A 23,869-nucleotide genomic window follows, 5' to 3' on the forward strand; every position below is an offset into this window, starting at 1 on the left:
GAATACAGGGACAGTCAACGACTCTTAGGACCGCCTTGAATCCCAGTGGAGGTTAAATACCTGGCTCTCTCCAGCAGACTTTAGATCTGGACTCCAGTTTTCTTCACTTGCTGTTCCTCTGCAGGCTGATTTAGCTGAACTCAAGAAGATTTTTGAAGCTCTCAACACAAGATTAGGTGAATACTGGGCCAACCATCGCAGGACTATGAACTCTCCTCACTGGACTCCTCACTGGACTCCTCACTGGTCTCCTCAGTGGACTCCTGGGGGACTGGAGCCCTCCATGAACTCATATCTGAATCCAAACCTCCACCAAGATGTGGGAATAAACACACAGGAGCTGGCTGTGACCGTTCCTAAGCCTGTGCACGTAAAGAAGGGGATGTTTTCTGAGCTGCACAGTAAAGTTTCAGAAGCTGGCATCCCCGTCACTGCAACACATTTTGACCTGCAGCGGGAAATGCTCTGGATGGGAAACTACACGGTAAGAGCCAAAATGATGTTTCAGCAGAGTTTGTTTCTTCTACATTCACCTTAAACGTTGCACTCTGTAATATTTTATATTTGTGCTCTTCTCTTAGGGTCATGTACAATCCTTCCTTGGACCTACAATGGCACACTACTCTTCTTTCCAAGTGCACGCAACTGATGCCATCAGACACATGCAGAGTTTGGACACAGGCGTGCTCTTCCTTTCTAAATGCAACCTCGGATGTTACACTCGTGGAGGCCTGGTCATGTTTGATTATCGGTAAGTCTTACATTGATTGTTGATGACCTGAAGTTGTGAAATTTTTCCTTATGTTATTGAATTAATGGCCATTTTTGGTGCTTTGCAGGATGGAAGAAGGAGCTGATATGCGCAGTCTCCTCATGACTGATAACATGCTGCTCATGGGGGGATTACAAAACTATGTGGTTGAAGTTGACTTGAATACACTTCAAGAAACTCAAAAGGTAAGACACCAGGCTTATGTTTATCAAAATCCACAACTATCTATGCTTACAACACTGGCACATCACAGACCGGACTTCACAGCGGGTGTCTGACTGTCTGCTGTCTCGATTGTCCTTCCAGTTCACAGTGGAGACACCTGGAGTGACAATAATGTGTCAAACCAATCGTTTCTTCTTCTTCGGGCACCCTTCTGGCAAAGTAAGTATCACCTGATTGCATCAGTTTGATGAGGTTTGGTTTATATCTCTCTAACACTGACCCTCTGTTGGTAACAGGTGACCCTTCGAGACTTGCGTACCTTTAGGACACAAAAGTTTGATGCATTTCCTGGCGGCCTGTCAGACTTTGATGTTCACGGAAACCTCTTGGCTGTGAGTGGGTTCTCCAGCCGAGGGCTGAATGAACGTTTCCTCATGGTGTATGACCTCCGCATGATGCGAGCTGCAACCCCCCTTTGGGTGCATGTGGATCCCTTCTTCGTGCGCTTCATTCCTACCTACACGTCACGGCTCGCAATCATCTCACAGACAGGTATGAAGCTGGCTTCAGGATTCTTTAGTCCAGTTTTGTGTAGCATAGTCTTACTGTTTTTAGTATGTTTGGTCAATAAATGTGACACACAACTTCTTTGTCTGCTTTGTGGCTTTGCTATAACTGCCTGCATTCTGTGTCTTTTTCCAGGTGAGTGTCAATTCTGTGAGCCCACTGGCCTCGCCAACATGGCGGATATTTTCCACGTCAACACAAATGGCCAGTTTCTCACAAGTTTTGAGGTCTCATCCAGCAAACAAGCCTTAGCCTTTGGAGATTCGGGGGGATGTGTGCGTCTCTGGTCCGATACTCGGGACGTTATGTTTAACGTCTATTCCAGAGAGCCCTGCGTTGTGGACGCACTGCCTCAGCTGACCTGGAATCATAACCTGCAGCACTGCTCTCCCATCCCCACTGTCCAGGCTACACCCAGCTCAAGGTAACACAATCACTAATGAGACTGAAGAGTTTGCATTAGAGCATTCATAAATATTGTTGTCAGATCCAATAAAAGTTTGTAAGATAATGTTGAGTCTTCCCCAGTTGATATAAATGGTTTGCTCAATATTTTAAAAGCAGTTCTCAAAACGAGAGTCTCATGTAGCTCCCATTAAAGGTTTCCATCTAAAACATGTTTCTTTTCAACAGATGGGCTCCTGGGATGGAGCCAGAAATCCCACAAACTATTGAAACTGTTGGCTTCAACAGTTATGTGGAAAATCCTTACGCCTGCCCCTGTAACCAGGTATGTAAGAAACTTGTTGCTGTTTTAAACTGTCACTTTTACAATATTGTAATAAATTTACAAAAAAAGGTGAACCCATCTCCACGTGGTGTATTTTAAGTTTTTTCCCGTTTGTTGTTTGCAGGTCCCTGCCAACGAAGAAGGGACACCTGGTCATGGTTATTACAACCACGTCCCTGAATCTCCAACAGAGAGTGATGAAGAGCCGCTCCTTCACACTGTTCCAGAAAAGTACAGAAAGGTTGGACTTGCTGTGTTTCACCCTGGTGTTCATAGAGATACAGTTGATTATAAGATGTAACAATAAGATTGCTACAAGCTTTGATTTCCAAAACATGTGATGAAGATGTGTTTGTTGTGCTTCAGGTGACAATTAAATACTCTAAATGTGGACGGGAAGATTTTGACTTCAAACATTACAACAGGACGTTGTTTGCTGGCCTGGAGCCGCAGATTCCCAACGCCTACTGTAACTGCATGATCCAGGTAAGAAGCTGAAGATTCACAATGTGTTTGGTACGTTTTATTGTTAATATGAGACAATTTGTAAAACTTTCTATGTGGCTTTTATGTTTGCATCTTAGGTGTTATACTTCCTGGAGCCAGTTCGCTGCCTTGTTCAGAATCATTCGTGCCACAAGGAGTTTTGTTTGGCTTGTGAACTCGGCTTCCTCTTCCACATGTTGGATTTGTCACAAGGAGATCCATGTCAGGTACATTTCTTCCTTTTTTTTAGCCACAAGCAAATTTTCAATCTGTTGGGGATTGCAAGGCTCTTACATTGAAATCTCATTTTGTTGTAACTGCCCAAAATAACCTCCAATGTCTTCTTCCTTAAGGCCAGCAACTTCCTCAGAGCACTTCGAAACATCCCTGAAGCCAAAGAGATGGGCCTGATCCTCTCAAACTGTGAGGAGACAACGGGAACAGTCGAGCTAGGTCGCTTAATCCAGAGATGGAATCACTTCATCCTCTACCAGCTCTTCCAGGAGACACAGGAGCAGGAGGATCCACGGGCCTACAGGACACCCAGGAGCAGGTAAAACACTTCGTTGTTGACCTGCAGTCTTACTGGACACTGTCCCAGTCTTATCATTAAGTTTGTTTATAAATGCAGAGTTTTCCTTCTGGTTTCTGAAACTGTGATTTGTGTTTGTGTTGCAGTTCTCTGGGCTCCTCTGGCGACTCTGTCATTAGAGAGCTGTTTTGTTCTGAAGTTGAGAACCGCAGCCTGTGTCTCTGTGGCATAGAAACAGTCCACTCCTCCCTCATGTCGCTGTTCAACATGCATTACCCCGACTCTCAAGGTGAGTCTGAGAGCACTGAGAGCATGGATATCTGTCACTGTGAATTACGCTGTCTTTGAAGCTTGAACTATTAATGATTACATAACGGTTTGAATGAATTTAGTTTTTGAATGAGCAGAGGGAAATATCTGCTTGACTTGATGTATACACTGATATTCATTTTACTTTGACACTTCAGGAAAAAGAATGAAGGAGCATGACTTTGCTGAGATCCTGAAGAAAAGCATCTGCCTGCAGCAGAGATCTCACACATGGTGTGAAAACTGTGACAAGTATCACCTCACAGTGAGTTACAGCTTTCATTCACTCATAATGACAAATCATTTATGGTTGATTGTTACCTGTTGTGCAGGGTAATCATTTCTTTGTGTTACACTGTAGGTGCAGACACGTAACATTCGACGTCTCCCAGATGTTTTGGTGATAAACTGTGAGGTGAACAGCAGCAAAGAGGCCGAATTCTGGAAGGTTCAGGCCGAGGTAAGCGACTGATTCACTGTGTTTAAATACAGTTAAAAGAAACAATGAAACTCATGATTTAGCTGTTCATTATTTACATGATTGTCCATGTTTCTGTTTTTATAGTATGCCTTCAACAAATCCATGCAGAAGACAGATCAGGATCAGCGTCACGTGTGGATCCCCGCCACTCTCAAGATGTCCCTCAGCAAAAGTCAGAGACTGGAGATCAGCAGCTGGCCTGAGGGCGAGGAGGTGAGGACTTAGATTTTCAGCTGATCTTTGCACTTGAAGAAATAATTTGATTAACTTATCAATACCAAGTTAAAATTTGAATTAAAAAATAATCCATATTTGCAGGAACAATATTTTTTAAAACATTATTACACTAATCTGAAGCATTTCTGATTTTGAACTATAGGTTGGTTTTAGTGCTTTTGTTTCTGTAACACATGAATTTGCCAACTTTTGTGAAATGAAAGTTTATCTTACCTTTTCTCTGTTACTAGTTAAGTGCTGCTGAAGAGGCGGAGGGAGCTTCTCTGTATGACTTGGTGGTCACGGTGCCACACATCCTGGACTCTGGCACGGGTGGTAATCTGGTCGCACACATCAAAGTGGGTGAGACCTACCATCAAAGAAAAGAGGTGAGTGACGCGTAGATGAGAAAAGTTTGACATCTGCTGACTACAAAAAGTTTAATTTTTAACATTCAAAATGATTTTATTATTTCAGGGAGTCTCTCGCCAGCAGTGGTACCTCTTCAATGACTTCCTCATTGAGCCGATTGAGAAGGTAAGGATCCTAGATAAGATTCCTGCTTGTTTATTCATGCTAACTTTAATGTGTGCAGTCATTTAAAAATGTTTCTCCTTTTGTTTTCAGAGTGAGGCTGCACAGTTTGATGTGAGCTGGAAAGTGCCAGCCATCCTGTGTTACGCCAAGAGAAACTACCACACCAAATACGACCTCCGCAGTGAGTGTCAGCACAATCAGTCTGAAGTTAAATCTGACTTATATCGGACTCAGAAGCAGAGGAAGACAGACGCCACTTTCATCCCACTGACAGTCAGTGAGATGCCGCGGGCTGGTGACCTGGTGGGGCTGGACGCTGAGTTTGTAAAGCTCAGTGAGGTAAGTCTGGCTATGACACCATCATTAATTATAATATAGGATTAAAATATATTTAAATATTCCTTGTACATATTTTCAGTAGTTCAGCTAATCTGACTAATGCATTTAAAACAAACTTGACCCCTGAATGTGTGCGTCTGCAGGAGGAAGCAGTGCTGCACAGCGACGGCACCAAATCGACCATTACGCCCAGTCAGATGTCTGTGGCCAGGATCACCTGTGTGAGGGGTCAGGGACCCAACGAGGGGGTCCCCTTCATCGATGACTACATCTCCACTCAGGAGCAGGTGAGAAGCTGCAGAGAGAAAAGACCACGATGACCTAAAAGAATGAATATATAATGTTTAAAGGATCCACCTGCTAACTTGTCAATTTGTTCTTCCAGGTGGTCGACTATTTGACAAAATACTCTGGAATCGAACCTGGAGACCTGGATGCCACAGTATCCTCTAAGCACATGACCACGCTGAAGTCGACCTACCTGAAGCTACGCTTCCTCATCGACTCAGGAGTTTGCTTCGTCGGCCACGGCCTGCAGAATGACTTTCGTGTCATTAATTTAGTGGTACGTTATTTCTCCAGTTTTAAATTTCAAATTAGTTCAAAAAGTTTAAAGATGTGATTTTTTTTTAGATGTGCTGTAATTTTAATGTTTTTTATTTTCTGTTTCTTAAGGTTCCCAAAGATCAAGTTATCGACACTGTCCACCTCTTCCGATTGCCCTACAAGAGGATGATTTCTCTGAAATTCCTTGCTTGGTATTTTCTTGGTAAGTTAGTAGAAATAAAAAAACAAAAAACAAAATCAAATCCAAATAATCCAAATATGAGTCTGTAATCGAATTAAATCACATTATTACTGTGAGAGGGATTAGAAGGTAATTATGTAAACTGGATAATCCACTCATATTACCGTCAGTATTAAGTTAAGTATTCAGTATTAAGTCAGTAGAGTTCATGATGTTTTAGTTGTCATCAAACCCATCTTGGAATTAAATCTAAACAATAAAGTATTTAGAGGCTTTTTTGAGTTCATGCAGTAAAGCGTACGTGTTAATTCCTCATATCCACACTAATCTGAAGCTGAACACTTTCATTTGAATCATTCCTGACCTTTTTTCATGTCCACAGGCCTCAACATCCAGGGAGAAACCCACGACAGCACGGAGGACTCATGCACGGCCCTGAAGCTTTACAGGAAGTACCTGGAGCTGTATCAGGAAGGAGGGAATCATTACGTGACGAAGGTGCTCTACGAAGTCTACGACAAAGGCTTCCAGCTGAACTGGAAAGTCCCGGATTTGGATGCGAGATAGTCCGTCTGAGTGGACTGAATGCACTCTCCTTCCATCCACAGGTGCTGCTGTGCTTCCCTCTGTGATGGGACTGTGAGCAACACCATGACCTGAAGATGCTCGGGCTGCTTATTCTGTATCATATTTTATAGTTATTTGCTTTGAGTCAGTGACTCAGTTGTTTTTATCATATCTAAATGTAAGCTTTTTATATCAGAGAGGTTTACAGGGGGGAAAGTGATCATTCAAAATGTGAATTTGAAGCATTTTTTTTTTTTAAAGAAAAAGACAAAATTGTTGCATGTAAATGAAGTCATCCTGAGCACTGTAAAATGTTTGTTGTTTGATACCAGGAAGTGGAGAATGTGCATGAATCCATGAAAATCTTGATTAAAACAGATTGAAACCACAATGAAATTTTTTTCACCAGCTTCTGTGAAATCTGTTGAACTGTTCATGTTCCAGCTAACTTTTTGTAGCTTTCTTAGAATTCAGATCGATTTTGAATTTTTCAAAAGCTGTTATTTCTCTTCTGTAAATGACACATTTAACATGTTTGAAAAACATGTCCTCAACATTTCAGCCCGAGATCTTTAAAATCCCCTAACTAGTAAGGACTGTGCTTCAAGTCCAGCATTTACAGCCACCACCTTTGAAAAGTAGTAACTATACTTTAGTAGACGTGTTTCATTTAATAAATCTTTAAGTCACGTTTGAAAGATTTTTTGATATAATGGTGCCCTCTGCTGGATGATCTGCACACTCTTACCGTTTCCACACAGTTGTTTTTAAAGGTTTATGACATTATTCTCATTGTTTTTCAGCTTGTTTTGTTTTGGGAACCATAAAATGAAATTGTTTGAGCTCCTTGTCTGGTCTTACCAACAACTCTACAAGTAAAACCGAACATACAGTTAGTAATGATGCAGGAGATATGTTAAAAAGCTACACAACACAGTGGATTAGAATTTATTTAATATTAATTTCTAGTATCAGCTGATGTTTGCTGGAGCCACAGCTGTAAAAGCTGCTGGTCATGATATCGGTTTGCTTATCTGCTGAGAGGGAAACATGAAGATGAAACCAGGAGATGTCCTGAATCATCAGAGCTGAACTGGTGATGGAGAAACAGGTTTACCTTTTAGGTGACATGAATGAGTTGAAGGGAAGTTACGAACTGTTTCTGAGAGACAAATAACACCAGGATCCTTTTCTAAGTAGCTGACAGCTGGTAACTGTGCAGGGGCGGGTCTAGCAAAGTTTTGTCAGGGGGCCAGGTAGGGCATTAACAGGGAAAGGGGGGCACAAAGAAATACTTTTCTTTCTTATTCTCATTTAAAATGTCTGGCTGTTATTAAATAATTATCTGAAGCTTACAACCAAAGTTTTTATCTGACGTAAAATGAATATAAATCATACATATACCAACAAGACAGTGTACATCACTGTCACAACAGCGTTTGTTTTCATTCAAAGGCTTTATGGCTTTAATATCTGGGGGGCCGCTCTTTAGTCAAAATGCCCGGGCCGTTTTTTTTGTCCGAGTCCAGCCCTGGGCACGACACGCAGTGAATTAATCTGAGAAGGTGCATGAAAAAATAAATGGCCGCGCCATAAGTGCACATCACAAATCAGACACATTAGTTGTGCCTCTTCTTAATGACGGTATCTTAGCTAACAACTCCAGCTATCAGATTAAACTTGTAATTGGCTAAAAATAACTTAGCCTACTGGTAAGCTTGTTAGCTTTCCACATTCGGACACTTCAAAAGCTTCAGGAGCAATGTTCCCTCTAAGCTGCGCACGTGCGCAATTGCGCACTGCTGGCAAGGTCTCTGCGCACAGAAAATCTGGGTTGCACAAAAAAAATCTAACCTGAATTGAAATTAAAATTAAAACTTTAACAATTCTGTTTTGCAGTGTTAGTCAGTAAGTGACTGGCTGCTCCTGTATGGGATTAGAACGATGCAGAGGTGGGTAGTAACGAGCTACATTTACTCCGTTACATTTACTTGAGTAAGTTTTTGGAAAAAAATGTACTTTTTAAGTACCTTTTTTGCACGATACTTTTTACTTTTACTTGAGTACATTTGTGAAGAAGAAACGGTACTTTTACTCCGCTACATTTGCAAAATTCGACTTGTTACTTTTTTAAAATAATTAATTTCACACATTGGATAATACTACTAATATAAATTATGGATCATGCCGCCACTGGAGCTACCGGTAACTCTTTCACCAATCAGACGTAGCCATGCGGTCACATGACCAGATATAAAATGGCAGGCCGAGTAGCCCAAGCCTTTTCAACTTCCAAAGACGGACAGAAGAAATACATCAAAAAATGGCAACCGTCTCCGCTAACACTGAACAGGACAAACACCCTTGGCCGCATATGCAAAGCATGTTTCGCTTTAAAGGAGTACAAAAGGACAGCTATATAATGCGATGTCTTCTGTGTGAGCCAAAGCAAACCGACGTCTTAGCGTACAAAAACTCAACATCTAACCTGAGGAAACATGTTGCGGTAAGTTTGCTTTAAATTTCTCTTTTAGCTGTGGTTAAGTGGATGTCAGTCTTACAGCCGCTGTGTCGAGCTTGATTCCTTGAGAGTCGGTGCACTACAACTTTTTGATGTGTCCATAGTCCAACACACATGAATTAAATGGCTGAATTTTGCCACCTCAGCATGCAGTCAAGTACCATAGAGTCTTGCTAATGTCCTAATAAGCAATAATTCGGCGTGTCGCGGTGAGGACATGTTTAATAGTTTCAGGACACTGGCCCTCGAAGACTGGAGCTTGACACCCGTGGGTTACAGAATCACAGTCTTAGGTCTTGCCCATATTAAAAATGAGATGATTTAAAAAAGAAAATGCACATATCCAGAATCACTCCCTTTCTCCTAGAAACTACATTAGTAATTAAGTCGTTTTAATATTTTTCTTTTCTCCACAAGTGACTTTTTGTCCTGACTCATGCTTCAGAGAAGTACAGTTATAAGGTGTAGAACTTTATGAGGAAAAGCTAAAGTTTTTTTGTTTGTTTTTTTTGTTTTTTGAAGGAGAATCTATTGACTAGCACTGCTAAGCCTTGCATACGTTCTTGTTTTGAACTTAATCTGGAATTTCTTTTTTAAGTGGAAACCCATGTAATGTAGGCACGACTTTGTTTCTCTTTTCTTCCTGTAGTCTTCCGGTCAAATCTATCCGATTCACAACTTAAAGCACTCATAAATATTGTGTTTTACATCTGATTGCATAATGATATCCTCTGCACTATGCACTTGAACATATAAAAGTAATGATCACCTCTTTCATTGAATTTTGAGTGTTTTAATCAGCATTGTTACACCTGTGGTGTTCCCGGACAAAAGTAACTGCCATAGGAAATGAACTGGAATCCACTCACTGAACGGCCCACTTAACTGAATTTGGTGGTGAAAAATGTTTTTTGTGCTAGTTTATCCCTCGCGTTCACCCCCCACCCCTTACTTTAGTGTTCCCAGTCAAAATTGACTGGTCTGTTTTAACAGCTCTTAAATTACCATAACAAACAGTTTTCACCACCAAATTCAGTTGTGTGGGTGCGTCAATGGGTCGTTCAGGGGGCCTTTCATTTGGTCATTCAGTGGGTCGTTCAGGGGGCCTTTCATTTGGTCGTTCGGTCAATGGGTGGGGGGGTTGAACATGACAGGAGGGTTACAAATATGGGATCATCTTTTTTTTTTTTTTCTTTTTTTCTAAGAACTGTATAGAAATTGCTTAGTCACATGTCATTTCATGGTCTATTTTTTTCTGCCAACAGAGGGTTCACTCCAACAAATTGAGGATGTATACGGAATTAATGGACAGCCACAGAAAACGAAAGTCGTCCTCTTCTACCGAGCCACCTATGAAGAATGCAAAACTTACAGACTCTTTCACTGGCTCTAGGCGAATAACACAAGCAACATTTGACAAGCTTCTGCTTACGTTTGTATGTGAGGCCAACCAACCATTTTCTATAGTTGAGACATCGTCCTTCAAGACTATGATGGAAACCTTGCAACCTCAGTGTACAGTAATGACAAGGAAAACATTGTGCTCAAAAATACAAGACGCTGTGAAGAACATGAAAAGCATAATCATCAAAAAACTGAGCACTGTGAACTATGTTGCTACCACAACAGACTGCTGGTCTGCCAGACAGCATAGCTACTTAGGAGTGACTTGTCACTGGATAGATGACATCTCTTTAGAAAGGCATTCTGCTGCACTGGCTTGTAGACCTCTTAAAGGTTCACACACATTTGATGTTCTTGCTGCTGCATTAGAGGAAATCCATTCAGAGTATCACATCAGAGAAAAAGTGACCCGGACGACAACAGACAGTGGTTCAAACTTCTTGAAGGCCTTTCGATTATATGGTGAGGACAAAGAGGAAGAAACAACCAATTGGCAGGAGGATAGTGGGTCTATCCTTGATGATGCAGAAGACAGTGAGTTAGAGGTGGAGTATCAAGATGTGTTTGCCGTTTTGGATGACAACACAGGTCTGGAGTACCAGCTTCCAAGGCACCAAAAGTGTGCATGTCATCTACTCAATCTTATATCAACAGTTGATGCCACTGCTGCAGAAGCTACCAATGATACATACAAGAGACTGTCTCGGTCCGCTTTTGCAAAATGTCATGCTCTGTGGAATAAAACCAGCAGGTCAATCATGGCTTATGAAACAGTGGAACGTGAGTGCAAGTTGCAGTTTCTTCGACCCAATCAAACTCGTTGGAGCTCCCTGTTCCTTGCTGTGGAAAGACTTGTGCGCATTCATAAAGAGCAAGGAGAGAAAGCAATCCGCAATGTTTGCACGGCATTAAAGATAAAGATGTAAGTTGATGGAACTTGTTTTTAAATATTAAATTGTGACTAATGTGTGAATCCACCCCTTTTTTTTTTTAAGTGACTTTGACTGACACTGAAAAATGTAAATATTATCAATTACTTATAGTTTTACTGTCTCATTTTGCAATCATTTGCAAATTTTACAGACAATTCAGTTATTACATTGCTGTAGAAATGGCTATGACCTATTTCTGTTTTTACACCTTTTTTAGGTTCAATTCTGCTGAAATGGGATTTTTGGTTGAGTACACTGCTGTGATGAAGCCTGTTGCCATGGCCCTTAATATCCTCCAAGGGGAATCATCTGTGCACATGGGCTTCTTGCTGCCAACACTTTACCAGTTGCTGGAGAAGCTGAGGAAGCTGGAGTCATCTTGCAAAATGTGTAGACCTCTTGTTGATGCGCTGCGGGATGGAATCCAGAAACGTTTTGGAGAAATGATGAAAGACCCTGAGCTGATTGCAGCTGCAATACTAATACCAAGATTCAGAACATCATGGACCACAGAGGAGAGCATCTTAAAAGCTGGTAAATATGCATGTTATCCATTAAGTTGTGAGCCACTAGATTTTGACTTATAATGACTTTTCTTGTTACTGTGATTTGGGATTATAGTGTTAGTTAGGGGGAAAAAAAACCTGACAAAAGTTAGGGAAAAAAACATTTCCGGTGCGATAAAATTTTTCATGCCAAACATCAGCAGCTCGGCAGTCTATACAGCACACTAATGCACAGACCTAACCATACATCTTTCCACAGGTCTGACCTTCATCAGACATCAACTAGACACAGAGTTGGGTGAGGCCAGCACAAACAGCAGCCTATCTGATGAAGATGACTTCTTTGGGTCCATGGGGTCAGGAAATCCAGAAGCAGGGGAGCTGGAGAGGTACCTTTCATGTCCATTCACTGGAGGTGTGGATGTATTGCATGGCTTTCCTCAGATCAAGAAGCTGTCGATCAAAGTCAATACAGCTCTTCCTGCATCTGCAGCCTGTGAGAGACTTTTTAGTCATGCAGGACTCCTGTTCACTGCCAAACGGTCACAGCTTCACAGCAAGAACCTTGAGAGCCAACTGCTGCTGAAGCTGAACCACCATTTCACTGACTGAAGAAACAATTTATGGTAAAGTGAGCCATACACATATGTACATCCACATAGTGGAAATTTGTATTTGTCTTTTATAATTAGTTTTAGTGTGTGTGTGTGGTTTTTTTTTCGTTTTTTTTTTCTTGTTTTTTTTTTTTCTTGTTTTTTAATTCCTGCTGTCCGCCTTGGGAATAAACTTTTCCTGATTATACCTGTTGCATCTCTGTGTCATTTGTTTCTGATTTACTTAATCCCTCCTTGTATTTAAAAGAACCACCCCTAGTATGACATTCTGGCGCATCAGCTGTAGTCTGTTATGTTGAAGTTGCCTCGTTCTAATGTTTTCTCTGAGGCTGCTGTAAATGCGAATATATTTACTGTGGGTTTTGCTTGAAAAAGCTTTACGTTGTGAAAAACTGAAATCTTGAAATTAGAATTGTTGTGCCTTATTTTGTGGATCTTTTTACATATATTCCTTTTGAAAATACTAAAATTTGTATATTTATTTATTTTTGATTGTCTGATAGCATTTATTTATAAAATAAATCGGACATTTCAAACAGTTACTCGCTATTTACTCAGTACTTGAGTAGCCTTTTCACCAAGTACTTTTTTTACTCTTACTCGAGTAACTTTTTTGACGACTACTTTTTACTTTTACTTGAGTAATTTTTTTAAAGTAATGATACTCTTACTTGAGTACAATTTTTGGATACTCGACCCACCTCTGGAACGATGCCACTTTATCCCATAGTCCAGCCAATGATGCGATTCACATTCGTATATATGCAGCTAATCAACGTTGACAGCCTATGACAGCGTCCTTATGTGCCGACACCGGTGTTTTAGCTAGCAAAGCGGCGTTGCTGATGTGGAGTGAAGCCACGTTAATGACAACGTGTACAACCATTGGAGATGTGAGCAGGACAGACGGAACAATTGACGGAAAAAGTGTGGACTTTATACCAGTTTTTAAATTGTGTTGATAAGCCACGTAAAACCAGAGTTGTGATAAAAATATATGCAATGTTTGGTTTTCTTCCTGAATACTATCGTTGTTTATATTTACTGCGGGAAGAAATGGTAAAAACGGTGTTTTATAAGGAAAACGCTCGAAAGCACTCTCCGCCTGTGAGCAAAAACAAAACCAAAATCCCCCACCCTTTCCTATTGGTCGAAAAAAGTACCATGTCGACCAATCAAAAAATGATATGGCAACGTGGCATCTAGTTGATAAGAAACGGGGGGAGGTTTTAGGAGTGACGGTGTTCTGAGATGTGAGAGATTTGAGACGTTTAGCGTGTGTCAGAACAATGAGGCGACTGCTGAATGTTACAGGTGTTACAGGAGTGATACATCTCCTGTTGTCAGGCCTGCAGGTATCAGGCTGTTGTTCTCCTTTATCTCATAGTGGACAGAAATTATTTTTTGGAGTGGCACAAATAATTTGTGTGGCATCAGATTTGATGCAGAACAGCTGATTGTTCTGTAAATAGTTTGAAATGTTTATTTAAAAAAACGCCTTGGCTGCATAAAAAAATAGCTGCAAAAAACTTTGTTTGCCAAACTGAGTTACTTTTTTGAAGAAGTAACTATATAATTAATTGCCCAACATTGGTCATTAAATACTGTATTTGGCAGACAGAGTTACAGGACTCTCCCAGACCACAGACTTATACTCATTATACAAGTCAGAGCTTTATGAAAAAGAAAGAAAAGAAAGAAATTTGTGTTTTCAAAATTGGAGTTCAAGTTATTTTTACTTACAAATAGTGTTAACATACTACACAGGTCATGAACAAGATTTTTTACATTTTCATTGTAAGTGGGCTAAAGCAGTTAATTAAAAGTAGTCTAACATAAATGTAAATGCTGTAATTTGATTATTTTAATAAACCATGTAACTTGGATGGATTAGATGCTGGCGTGACCACAGTGCACGCGTCTGATGTCGCTCACAGTGGTCCAAGTGTCCGCTCAGGGAGTTTGTGTGTTCGCTCAGACACATGAAAAATTAGAGGGAACATTGGTCAGGAGCTTTTCACTCATCACAGCATCAGCACCATGGAAATACACGGATACATCCGTAGACTCGAGACACAATGCATTTTTGGGACTTTCAGGTGTATGGACCAATGTTTTATTTTCTGATCAAACCAGAAATCTTTAATGAGCAGCTAGATTTGTCTCGCATTAACTGGCTGAGTTAATGCCAGTTAATGCGACATCGAAACAGCTGGAATCCACAGCTGTGTGTGTTCATGGAGCTTGCATTTTCACCTGCTGGCACTACCTGACAAGTTTAACTGTCTTCAGAACATTGCAGAGGCCTTATTGACAGTATTTGGCTCTACATATCTGTGTGAGCAGATTTTCTCTCACATGAGTGTCCTCAGGTGTCCGTCTGAATGCTGGACACTCGGAGACCTGTGTCTCTGAGTGGGAGACCAGAGATCATATTAACATATGTGTCTCTGTATTAACAAACATGCCATATTGGCAAAGTTTATTTTTCTTATCATTGTTGTGAGGAGACCATGAATAGCTGATAACTATTCGCTGATAGCTGCCAACATCTGCAAACAAATATAATTCTATAAAGTGGTTCTATATAATGTGTAACTGTTCATATAGAGCGTTATTAAATTTATTGCTAATGCAATCATATGGCACACTGACTTCTGAGGAAATTTTAAATGGCACTCGCCATCAGAAAGGTTACCTACCCCTGGAGATTCAGTGTCTTCAGTGGACACTCCATTTCTGGCACAAAACACCTGTAAAAGATGGTCGATTTAGGAGGTGACCCGACAACTTCAGCCTGTCAAATATAGCAATGGAGCAGTATGTTAAAAAAAATATGAACTGAGCAGACCAGAATCCCGTCGGACAGGCACTGGCTGCCCAAGAAGCAGCGTTGGCCCGCCATGAACAAATGTTACACCAGTTGCGGGGTGAGATTGCCGCATTAACCCAAGCTGGGTCTCGTTTAACCACAGCCAGCTCACCCCGCCCCGCAGGAAACACCCGCGGCGGCGGCAACAGCCAGCCCCCTGCCGACAGCCACTCCATCTTCTGACGGTCCTCTGCCTTCACCTGAACCCTTTACGGGTGAGTCGGAAAAATGCTATGGGTTCCTGGCCCAATGCTCATTGATTTTCCGAGAACAGCAGCGTTTTCATGATAATGACGGGGCGAAGATTGCATTTTTCGTACAGATGCTGAGGGATCGTACTTTGAAATGGGCCCAGGTAGTTGACCCTGGGATTCCTTTTGAGGACTTTTTGGCTAAGTTCAAGACTGTGTTTAACAGGGGCTCCGGGGCCGAAGCTGCTGCGCTCCATCTCCTCAACTTCTAACAGGGTATGTGGAGTATGGCAGAATATTCTATTGACTTTTGGATTTTGGCGGAAGAAACCGGTTGTGGACTGGATGTGCTCAGGAGCACCCTGTTAAATAATATTCGTGAGGATCTGAAAGATGAACTGATTATGCGGGGCCTTCCCACCGCTTTTGATGTACTTATGTCTTTGTGCATAAAGGTGGATGAGCGGCTACGGGCGCGCCGACAAACACGGAATTCCAGCTCCCAAGAGGCCGTGGGGCAACGAGGGGGGGGACACCTCGGCCGAATATCAGGCATCTCGGACACCAGAGGGCGCTGACGGAGAGGTACAACCAATGTAAATTGGCAGCTCTCATCTTACAGCTGCGGAACGCCAGCGACGCATCTCGGCCGGTGAGTGCCTATATTGCGGTCACAAGGGACATACGATCGCCTCCTGCCCATCACGAGCAAAAGGTCGCGTCCGCCAGTGATGGTAGGAGTACTGGTGGGTGGTTTAAATCAGGACAAATCTCCTCCACGGCTAGCGCTAACGGCTAAACTGCTAGTCCACTCCGAGTGTCATTCACTTTCAGTACTCAGGGCTACCAAAATCTATCTCAGCCCTGCCCGTCGGGCTATCATAGGAAGGAAAAATATATGTCAATGCTTTTGCATTCTTTCAGAAATGTAGCTGGGTAATTATGTCATTGGCATCGTTGAGCCACTGTCAATATGTGACATATTGAAATCGCGTTTGAATTTGCTGTTTTTTGCTTTCACTTTGCAATTGCGCGAACTGTGTATAGAGAGCGACAGTACTGATTGGTGAGTGACGATTAATTGCGCACCAATTCCTCTGACATCGTCTTATCAGTCGTTAGCTTACTATTCAAACATGACAAGTGAAATCTCCGACAGCAAGCTTGAACATGTGAGAGGTTGATCGCGCAGAGAATTGCTGAGCGTTATGTGAGTGCGTGTGTAAAAGCAGCAGGATATATATTTTAGTTCTGCTGAGCCAAATAAGACAGTTCAGGGTGAAGAAGTGACAGCCAAAGAAAAGCCTACCACAAAACGGAAAAGTTATGACAAATCAGACTATACGGCAAAAAGAAAGTGCAGCTTTATGGTTTCATGGACAAAAGAATTTCTGTGGCTGCAATATGACAAGCTAAATAACCAGGGGTGCACATAAGTGGTCCGCAGGCAGTGGCGGTCCTAGCCTGTTTGGCGCCCTGGGCGAACACTCCCTCTGGCGCCCCCCCCACCCACCCACACACACACACACACACACACACACACACACACAAACACAAAACATGTTAAGGATTGTACATTAACATAAAACTGTTGTCCACACACACATATGAAGAGAGAGAGAGTATGCATAGTATGCAAACAGCTACCAAACAGCCATCATAATTCGTCATACAATGAGAACAGGACAAATCAACAATTGACAATGACTAATTAATATTAAAATCTGTAACATAATGTATTGTTTGGAGTTTAGTCTGTTACTGTTACTATTTTTACCATTTCTTCTTGGGGCAACTGTAACCCACATTATTTCCTTAGGGATTAATAAAGTATTCTGATTCTGATTGTTTCAGGATGACCTGCCATTATCCAATGACACATCTGTTTACCTGTATCATTTGTTCGTTTCTCCTCCTCTTCTTTTCTCTTTTTTCTAAACTGAGCACCTAATGGCTTTGAACTTTTCTTGTCCATCTTCCATTGGTTTTAATTTTGCACTCCAGTATGAACACCCATCCCTCAACCAGAGGATCACCACAACATAACCTAATAGACCTACACCTTAGTTCACAGATTAACTTTGTCTAGGGTGTATTTCTGGGATTTCACACAACCCAGGATTCAAATCATGAATACATAATGGGCTTGGATTTACAACATTATGAATGAAATGTGCTCTATTTGGAAGCAGCAGGTCTCCCTCCCCTTTCGACGGGTTATGTGTGAGACTTTAAATCATCAAACTGTAAATTATAAATTTTAAATTATTATTGATCCCTTTACCCCGAGTCCTAAAGTGTATATTTATTTTCTTACTCTACTATATTTATTGTTCGTTTATTTGCACTGCTGTAACTGGAGCCTCGTCGTCTCGTCTCTCTATATACTGAACTGTATGTAGCGGAGATGACAGTAAAGTTTACTTTGACTTCAGCAGCGCGCAGGCGCACCGAGGGCTCTCGCGCTCAGTTTTCGTGTATAGAATTTCGAAAAAACATCGGTGCAAATTATAAGTCTGTATCATAATGTCCGGTGTTTTCGTGTTTGTTGTTTTGTTTTTATTTTGTTTTATTTTGCGAGTTGGTTATTAGATGCTGCTCCAGCCAGCCAGAGAATCCCCCGCCGCCCTGCCCTCTCCTCCCTGTGCCGCAAGCAGCAGGCGCACCTCGCAAACGGAGGGCGCCCTTACTCCCAGCAAATGGGTGATAGAAAACCGATCGGTGCCTATGACATTCCCAATATGCGCTGGCTGCCGTCGGGGCAGCATGAGTACGAGCATTTTTTTTTATTTTATTTTTTTGCCGATGCCCGTGATGCCGCCCCCCATCACGATGCCGCCCGGGCAACCGCCCGTGTCGCCCGTATCTAAAACCGCTACTGTCCGCAGGTGCGCATTCGCTGTCAAAATAAAAAATGCGCACAAGATAAGAAGTTGCAACGCGTGTTTGTGTACATAAGATTTTCTGGAGGAGGACAGACATTTGTTTAGAACTCTTAAAGATGTCGAAGAAGCAAGCTCCTTTAAGCAATTACTTTGGTGTTCCTCCACCTCCAAAGAAATGTCAGGAGGAGTCCGAACCACAAAAGAAGCGCGTATTCTCGGAAAATTGGTTGCAGGAGGTGAGCTGGCTTCAAAGAAATGATGAACGCACAGAGATTTGGTGCAGAATGTGAAAATCCCACTCTAGTGGACAAAAACAGCGCCTTTTATATTTTTATATGGACGCAAACGCGCGTTGCAACTTCTTATCTGGTGTGTGTCTTTTATTTTGACAGCGAATGCTCACCTGCGGACCACTTATTTGCACCCCTGTAAATAACATAATGTTCTGCCGGGTGTGTTGTTGGTTTTCCCTCGATTTCTGAGTCGACAAGCGCCTTTTTTACTGGGACCAGTAATTTTAAGAAAGACCCCCATTAGAACCCATGAGAAATGCAAGAAATGCATTATTGCTCAGTCTGCAATATCTTTCCCAGAACAAACACCAATTGCAAATAACATACTAAAAATAAACCTGAAAAATCTGTTTAGAACAGCGTACTATGTTGCAAAGAGTGAACTACCATTGGCAAAATTTAGCAGTCTTTACAAACTTCAAAAAGCAAATGGCCTCGATCTTGGTTCCACTTATCTCTTACCCGTGACTTCAGTGGAAATTTCAAATTCAGGATCTGACACAGACTGATTCATGTTCTACACAGTTCTTACAAGTTCATAGAAATTTCTGTTCAATTAGAACCAAGTATTTAAGTTGATGATTGTAATTTTTCTACAATGTTGTAATTTGTGTATCAACAATGTTTTGATTGTTTTGTTTCCGTTACAATATTATACATTAAAGTATCATATTGTAAAGGAAACAAAACATCAATCAAAAAATTGCTCTTTTTTATTCGGGCTACTTAAATTTATTTTGGGCTACCAAAAACTGAAGAGTCCCTGCCCGAAGGGCTACCAGGGATTTTGAAATTTTGCGAGCCCTGGTACTCATTGATTCTGGAGCAGAACAAAACTTCATTGACTCTGAATTAGCGAAACAACTCTGTGCAACTGTGGAACCACTGCCTCACGCCTTACGCGTCACGGCTTTGTCTGGGCAGCGCCTCCCCGACATCACACACATCACTGAACCCCTCACCCTCACACTGTCTGGCAATCATTCTGAGGAGATGAGTTTTTTTGTTTTTCACCCCCCCCCCCAAACACCGCTAGTTCTCGGGCATCCCTGGCTCCAGCGACACAACCCCACAATTAATTGGCAGAAAGGATGCATCACTGGCTGGGGAGAGGAGTGTCATATGACCTGCCTTAAGACTGCCTCACCTCCTAGCACGTCAGTCTCCAGTCCAGAGCCGCCGCGGTCCTCCGATTTAGCTAATGTACCTTCTGTTTACCACGATCTCGCAGAGGTTTTTCGGAAGGACCGAGCCCAGTCTTTGCCACCCCATCGGCCCTACGATTGTGCCATAGACCTCCAGGAGCTCCTTTACCCACCAGTCGCCTCTCTAGCCTCTCGCTGGTAAGCTATGGAGAAGTACATAACCGAATCCCTCGCTGCCGGCATCATCCGTGCCTCTTCATCACCCGTCGCGGCGGGATTCTTCTTTGTATAAAAGAAGGATAAGAGCCTTCGACCCTGTATTGATTATCGGGACCTCAATAACATCATGGTTAAGAATAAATATCCACTGCCTCTGCTCACATCTGCTTTTGAACTTCTCCAGGGAGCGACCACATTCAGTAAACTGGACTTAAGAAACACCTACCATCTAGTTCGGATTCGGGATGGCGATGAATGGAAAACAGCGTTCAATACCCACCTCGGACATTTCGAGTATCTTGTCATGCCGTTCGGCCTCACCAACGCACCTGCAGTGTTCCAAGCTCTGGTCAAATTGTCTACCTAGACGACATTCTGATCTTCTCCTCTTCCCAAGCTGAACACGAGGCCCAGGTCCGGCTGGTGCTGCAACGCCTTCTCGAGAACCGGCTGTTTGTCAAAAGCGAGAAATGTGAGTTTCACGTGTCCACTGTTTCCTTCCTAGGGTACATAATAGAACAAGGAAATCTACGACCCGACCCTGTGAAAGTCAAAGTTGTAGTGGACGGGCCAGAGCCAAACAACCGTCGCCAGTTACAAAGCTTCCTAGGCTTTGCCAATTTTTACAAGAGGTCTGTACGGGACTTCAGCAGAATTGCCTTACCATTAATCCAGTTAACTGCTCCCAAGATTGTTTTCCAGTGGAATGATGCCGCCCAATCAGCCTTTCAGGAGCTCAAGAAACGGTTTGCCTCAGCACCCATTCTGGTCCAGCCTGACACTACTCTTCAGTTTGTGGTAGAGGTCGACGCATCCGACTCGGGGGTGGGGGCCGTCCTCTCCCAACAAAAGGAGGGTAAGCTGCATTCCTGTGCCTTTTTCTCTCGTCGCCTCACCCCTGTAGAACGTAATTATGATGTTGGCGACCGGGAGCTGTTGGCGATCAAGTTTGCTTTAGAAGAGTGGTGGCATTGGCTGGAGGGCACCACTCAACCCTTTGTTGTCTGGACAGATCACAAAAACTTGGCCTACCTCCAATCAGCGAAATGTCTCAATGCTCGACAAGCCAGGTGGGCTCTGTTTTTTTACTCGCTTTCACTTCTCAATCACCTACAGACCCTGTTCCCGGAACGTCAAACTTCACGCCCTCTCCCGTCAGTTCTCTGCTGCTGAAGACAAGGCGGATCCTGACCCCATCCTGCCGGCAGCCTGTACTATCCAAGCCATCACCTGGGAGATTGAAGCAGCTATCCGAGAGGCCGAAGGAACCGAACCGAATCCGGGAGGAGGCCCCGCCCAACGACTTTATGTGCCTCGCTCCATCATGCATGGGATCCCGGAAGACACTGTGTCCGACAGAGGGCCTCAATTCACTTCACAGGTCTGGAAGGAATTCTGCAATTCCAGGGGAGCAAAGGTCAGTCTATCCTCTGGCTATCATCCACAGAGTAACGGCCAGTCCGAGCGGGCCAACCAGGAGCTAGAGGCCGCTCTGCACTGCGTCGCCTCCACCAATCAAACCATCTGGAGTGAGGAGTTGCCGTGGATCGAGTACGCCCATAACAGCCTGACTGCCTCTGCCACCGGCCGGTCTCTATTCGAAGCCTCCTTGGGAGATCAGCCTCCTCTATTTCCTGCTGTGGAAGGTGAGCACTCTGTACCCTCCGTCCAGGCTCATTTACGCAGGTGTTGTCGAGTTTGGCGGGCCACTCAAGCGGCCCTACTACGCACAAAAGAGAACAACAAACGCATCGCAGATCGGCACCGGACCCGTCCCCTGTGCAACTGTGACTGGGCGTGAGCAAGAAGAGTGGTGGAGAAAAGAGGAGCTGTTTGTGTGTGGAAACCCCCTCCCCTGGACTCCGGCCCCTTTCACTCCTGGACCCTGGAACCAAAGCCCTTTTCCCCAAACACCTTTGTATATATATTGCACTGTGGTAGATCACTGTAAATAAATTCACTCTTGTTCGAAAGGAGTTTGTGGTCTGCGCTTGAGTCTGCTCTGCAGCACCTGTCCCTCTACTGCTCTTCAGTTCGCATCAACATAAGCTCATCATATTCTATGATATGATTTACTCTCAGGTGTTTGACGAGGTTAGTGGTGCTGCCACAACACCTCACTGTCTTGCCACATATATCGCAAACCGTGTCTTGGCTGTTTGTGGAGGTAAAATACATCCACACATGACTCCGTTTACGCTCAGCCATTGCTGTGAGTGCGCACGCCAGGGGCTGTGACACATTCATCCAGCCGTATTTCACATATGACTATGAAAGGCGTAAGAGGAAGTAGTTCCTTCCAATTTAGACGATCTGAATGATATAGTTTATTTCCACTGTTCCTGTTAATGAAACACTACAAATTTACCCCAAAGTACTAAAATATTGATATTTTAATATGAGAATCGATTCTAGAACAAATTACTGGTATCGGAAGAATCGATATTTCAATATCGATCCGAACACCACTATTAGGAACTACGTCTGTGTGTCATTCCAATTCAGTTTTTTTTAAATTAATTTATTTTTTTTTAGGAATTTGGATTTTAGGATACTTCAAACAAATCTGCCAGATTAACACAAGATTGGGATTTTTAAAAGATTTTAATCACCAAATTCTGAATAAAAGTTTAACAAATTCAGGACATAATTAGTAATAGAAAGCTAATTTTAGTTTTATACATTATTAATCAGGATCAAAATTAAGGCATGTTAAAGCTATCCAAAAACATACCACATTAAATGCACAAAAGGCACACAGAAAGCATACTTAGTTAATCTTTGAGTAGCCAGTAAAGATTATGAAGGTGCTAATTAGAATAAAAAGATTACATAATTTTTTTCAAAGTTTGATTACAATTCCAAAATTTATTATGTCATTCAAAAATATTTTGGTGATCACACATATTTTTCCTTATTTGTTTTCCTTAAAAAACAAGCCAAATTCTTCTGGGATTAAATATTATATAAGCTATTAATAAAACCATAGTAGATTAACTTACTGATACTATGGAAAAAAGGAACAAAGAAAAGCCTGACTTCTTGTTGGTTATCTGAATAACCACAGATTTCTGCATTCATTATGTGTTGCTAGCTGAATGTAAATCACTGGATGCACTGGATGTCATGTTGTAGCCATCTAAAAAAAACAGAGCTGTATAGTTAATCTGTGGCAAAAAATAATACACAGTAGACAGTACTACAACAGGATGTTGAAGTAAGAAGTAAAATAATTGTATGAATAAGTAAAATTAAAAAATACATTTTATATGTGTTAATGTGCAACCCATCCAATTGTTTTCTGTGTTGGACTCCCCAATTAAGGTACAAGCACCACTATTCTTATTGTATATATTGTATATCTTATATCTTATTCATCTGTTCCTCTGTCTCTCCTGCTGCTTTGAGCATGTACATGACAAAAGAATTTCCCTCGGGATAAATAAAGTTATTCTTATTCTTATTCTTAACAAAACACAGCTTTTCCTGCATCTTTATATGTTCTTTTTTTAAATTGTTATTTACCTCTTCCACGTCTCCAGTTCCTTAAAAACTGAAGTCCACTCGACGATGAGTTTCCAGCACTTGTGCTCTAAAAAACAATACAAAAAATAAATCATGCAATATTTGAAAAAAACAAAACAAAAAGCAAGTTGGCTGAGATCCAAAAATAAGGAAAGAAAAAAGGAACACAAACTGTTCTTACCCCTGTCCTACTTCTGGACGGTTGTGCATATGATGATATTGCTGACCGCACCTGATAAGTGAAATCTCAAGTGTTACACTACAATGGAAGTTGCACAAGTTAGCTGTAAAATTAAATTAATTCATGATGCCC

At 42.1% G+C, this 23,869-nt stretch overlaps 3 protein-coding genes across 3 annotated transcripts; all 3 read left to right on the plus strand.

The window, feature by feature from the left end:
• The first annotated feature begins 76 nt into the window (after window positions 1–76).
• Window positions 77–7,009, plus strand: LOC100692315 (PAN2-PAN3 deadenylation complex catalytic subunit PAN2). Its single transcript, XM_025901606.1, is given in 21 exon segments — window positions 77–484; window positions 582–751; window positions 840–957; window positions 1,079–1,156; window positions 1,234–1,489; window positions 1,640–1,928; window positions 2,138–2,234; window positions 2,359–2,475; window positions 2,601–2,720; window positions 2,819–2,947; window positions 3,074–3,273; window positions 3,399–3,541; window positions 3,720–3,826; window positions 3,923–4,255; window positions 4,510–4,647; window positions 4,736–4,795; window positions 4,886–5,134; window positions 5,278–5,421; window positions 5,520–5,699; window positions 5,810–5,903; window positions 6,265–7,009. Coding segments are annotated over 21 exon segments (3,486 nt in total). The 5' UTR covers window positions 77–205; the 3' UTR covers window positions 6,450–7,009.
• Window positions 7,010–8,398: 1,389 nt separating this feature from the next.
• LOC106097174 (uncharacterized) lies at window positions 8,399–12,443 on the plus strand. The gene is made up of 4 exons (XM_019349781.2): window positions 8,399–8,955; window positions 10,236–11,296; window positions 11,524–11,840; window positions 12,072–12,443. The coding sequence occupies exons 1-4, from the start codon at window positions 8,773–8,775 to the stop codon at window positions 12,422–12,424; spliced, it is 1,914 nt and encodes a 637-aa protein (XP_019205326.1). The 5' UTR covers window positions 8,399–8,772; the 3' UTR covers window positions 12,425–12,443.
• Window positions 12,444–15,329: 2,886 nt separating this feature from the next.
• Window positions 15,330–22,484, plus strand: LOC109196091 (uncharacterized). The gene is made up of 5 exons (XM_019349307.2): window positions 15,330–15,356; window positions 15,402–15,513; window positions 16,112–16,141; window positions 20,537–20,887; window positions 21,148–22,484. Exons 1-5 carry the CDS (start codon window positions 15,330–15,332, stop codon window positions 21,513–21,515), a joined length of 888 nt encoding a protein of 295 aa, XP_019204852.1. The 3' UTR covers window positions 21,516–22,484.
• Window positions 22,485–23,869: the final 1,385 nt, after the last annotated feature.

This window comes from Oreochromis niloticus, linkage group LG20, assembly GCF_001858045.2.
Source record: "Oreochromis niloticus isolate F11D_XX linkage group LG20, O_niloticus_UMD_NMBU, whole genome shotgun sequence".
Taxonomy (NCBI): Eukaryota; Metazoa; Chordata; class Actinopteri; order Cichliformes; family Cichlidae; genus Oreochromis; species Oreochromis niloticus.

Coding starts and splice junctions, on each gene's coding strand:
- LOC106097174 (XM_019349781.2), top strand. CDS start 8,773: ATGGCAACCGTCTCCGCTAACACTGAACAGGACAAACACCCTTGGCCG. Junction 11,297..11,523: donor ACGGCATTAAAGATAAAGAT/GTAAGTTGATGG, acceptor CACCTTTTTTAG/GTTCAATTCTGCTGAAATGG. Junction 11,841..12,071: donor GGAGAGCATCTTAAAAGCTG/GTAAATATGCAT, acceptor ATCTTTCCACAG/GTCTGACCTTCATCAGACAT.
- LOC109196091 (XM_019349307.2), top strand. CDS start 15,330: ATGAACAAATGTTACACCAGTTGCGGG. Junction 15,357..15,401: donor AATGTTACACCAGTTGCGGG/GTGAGATTGCCG, acceptor GTTTAACCACAG/CCAGCTCACCCCGCCCCGCA. Junction 16,142..20,536: donor CCAGCGACGCATCTCGGCCG/GTGAGTGCCTAT, acceptor TTTCCTTCCTAG/GGTACATAATAGAACAAGGA.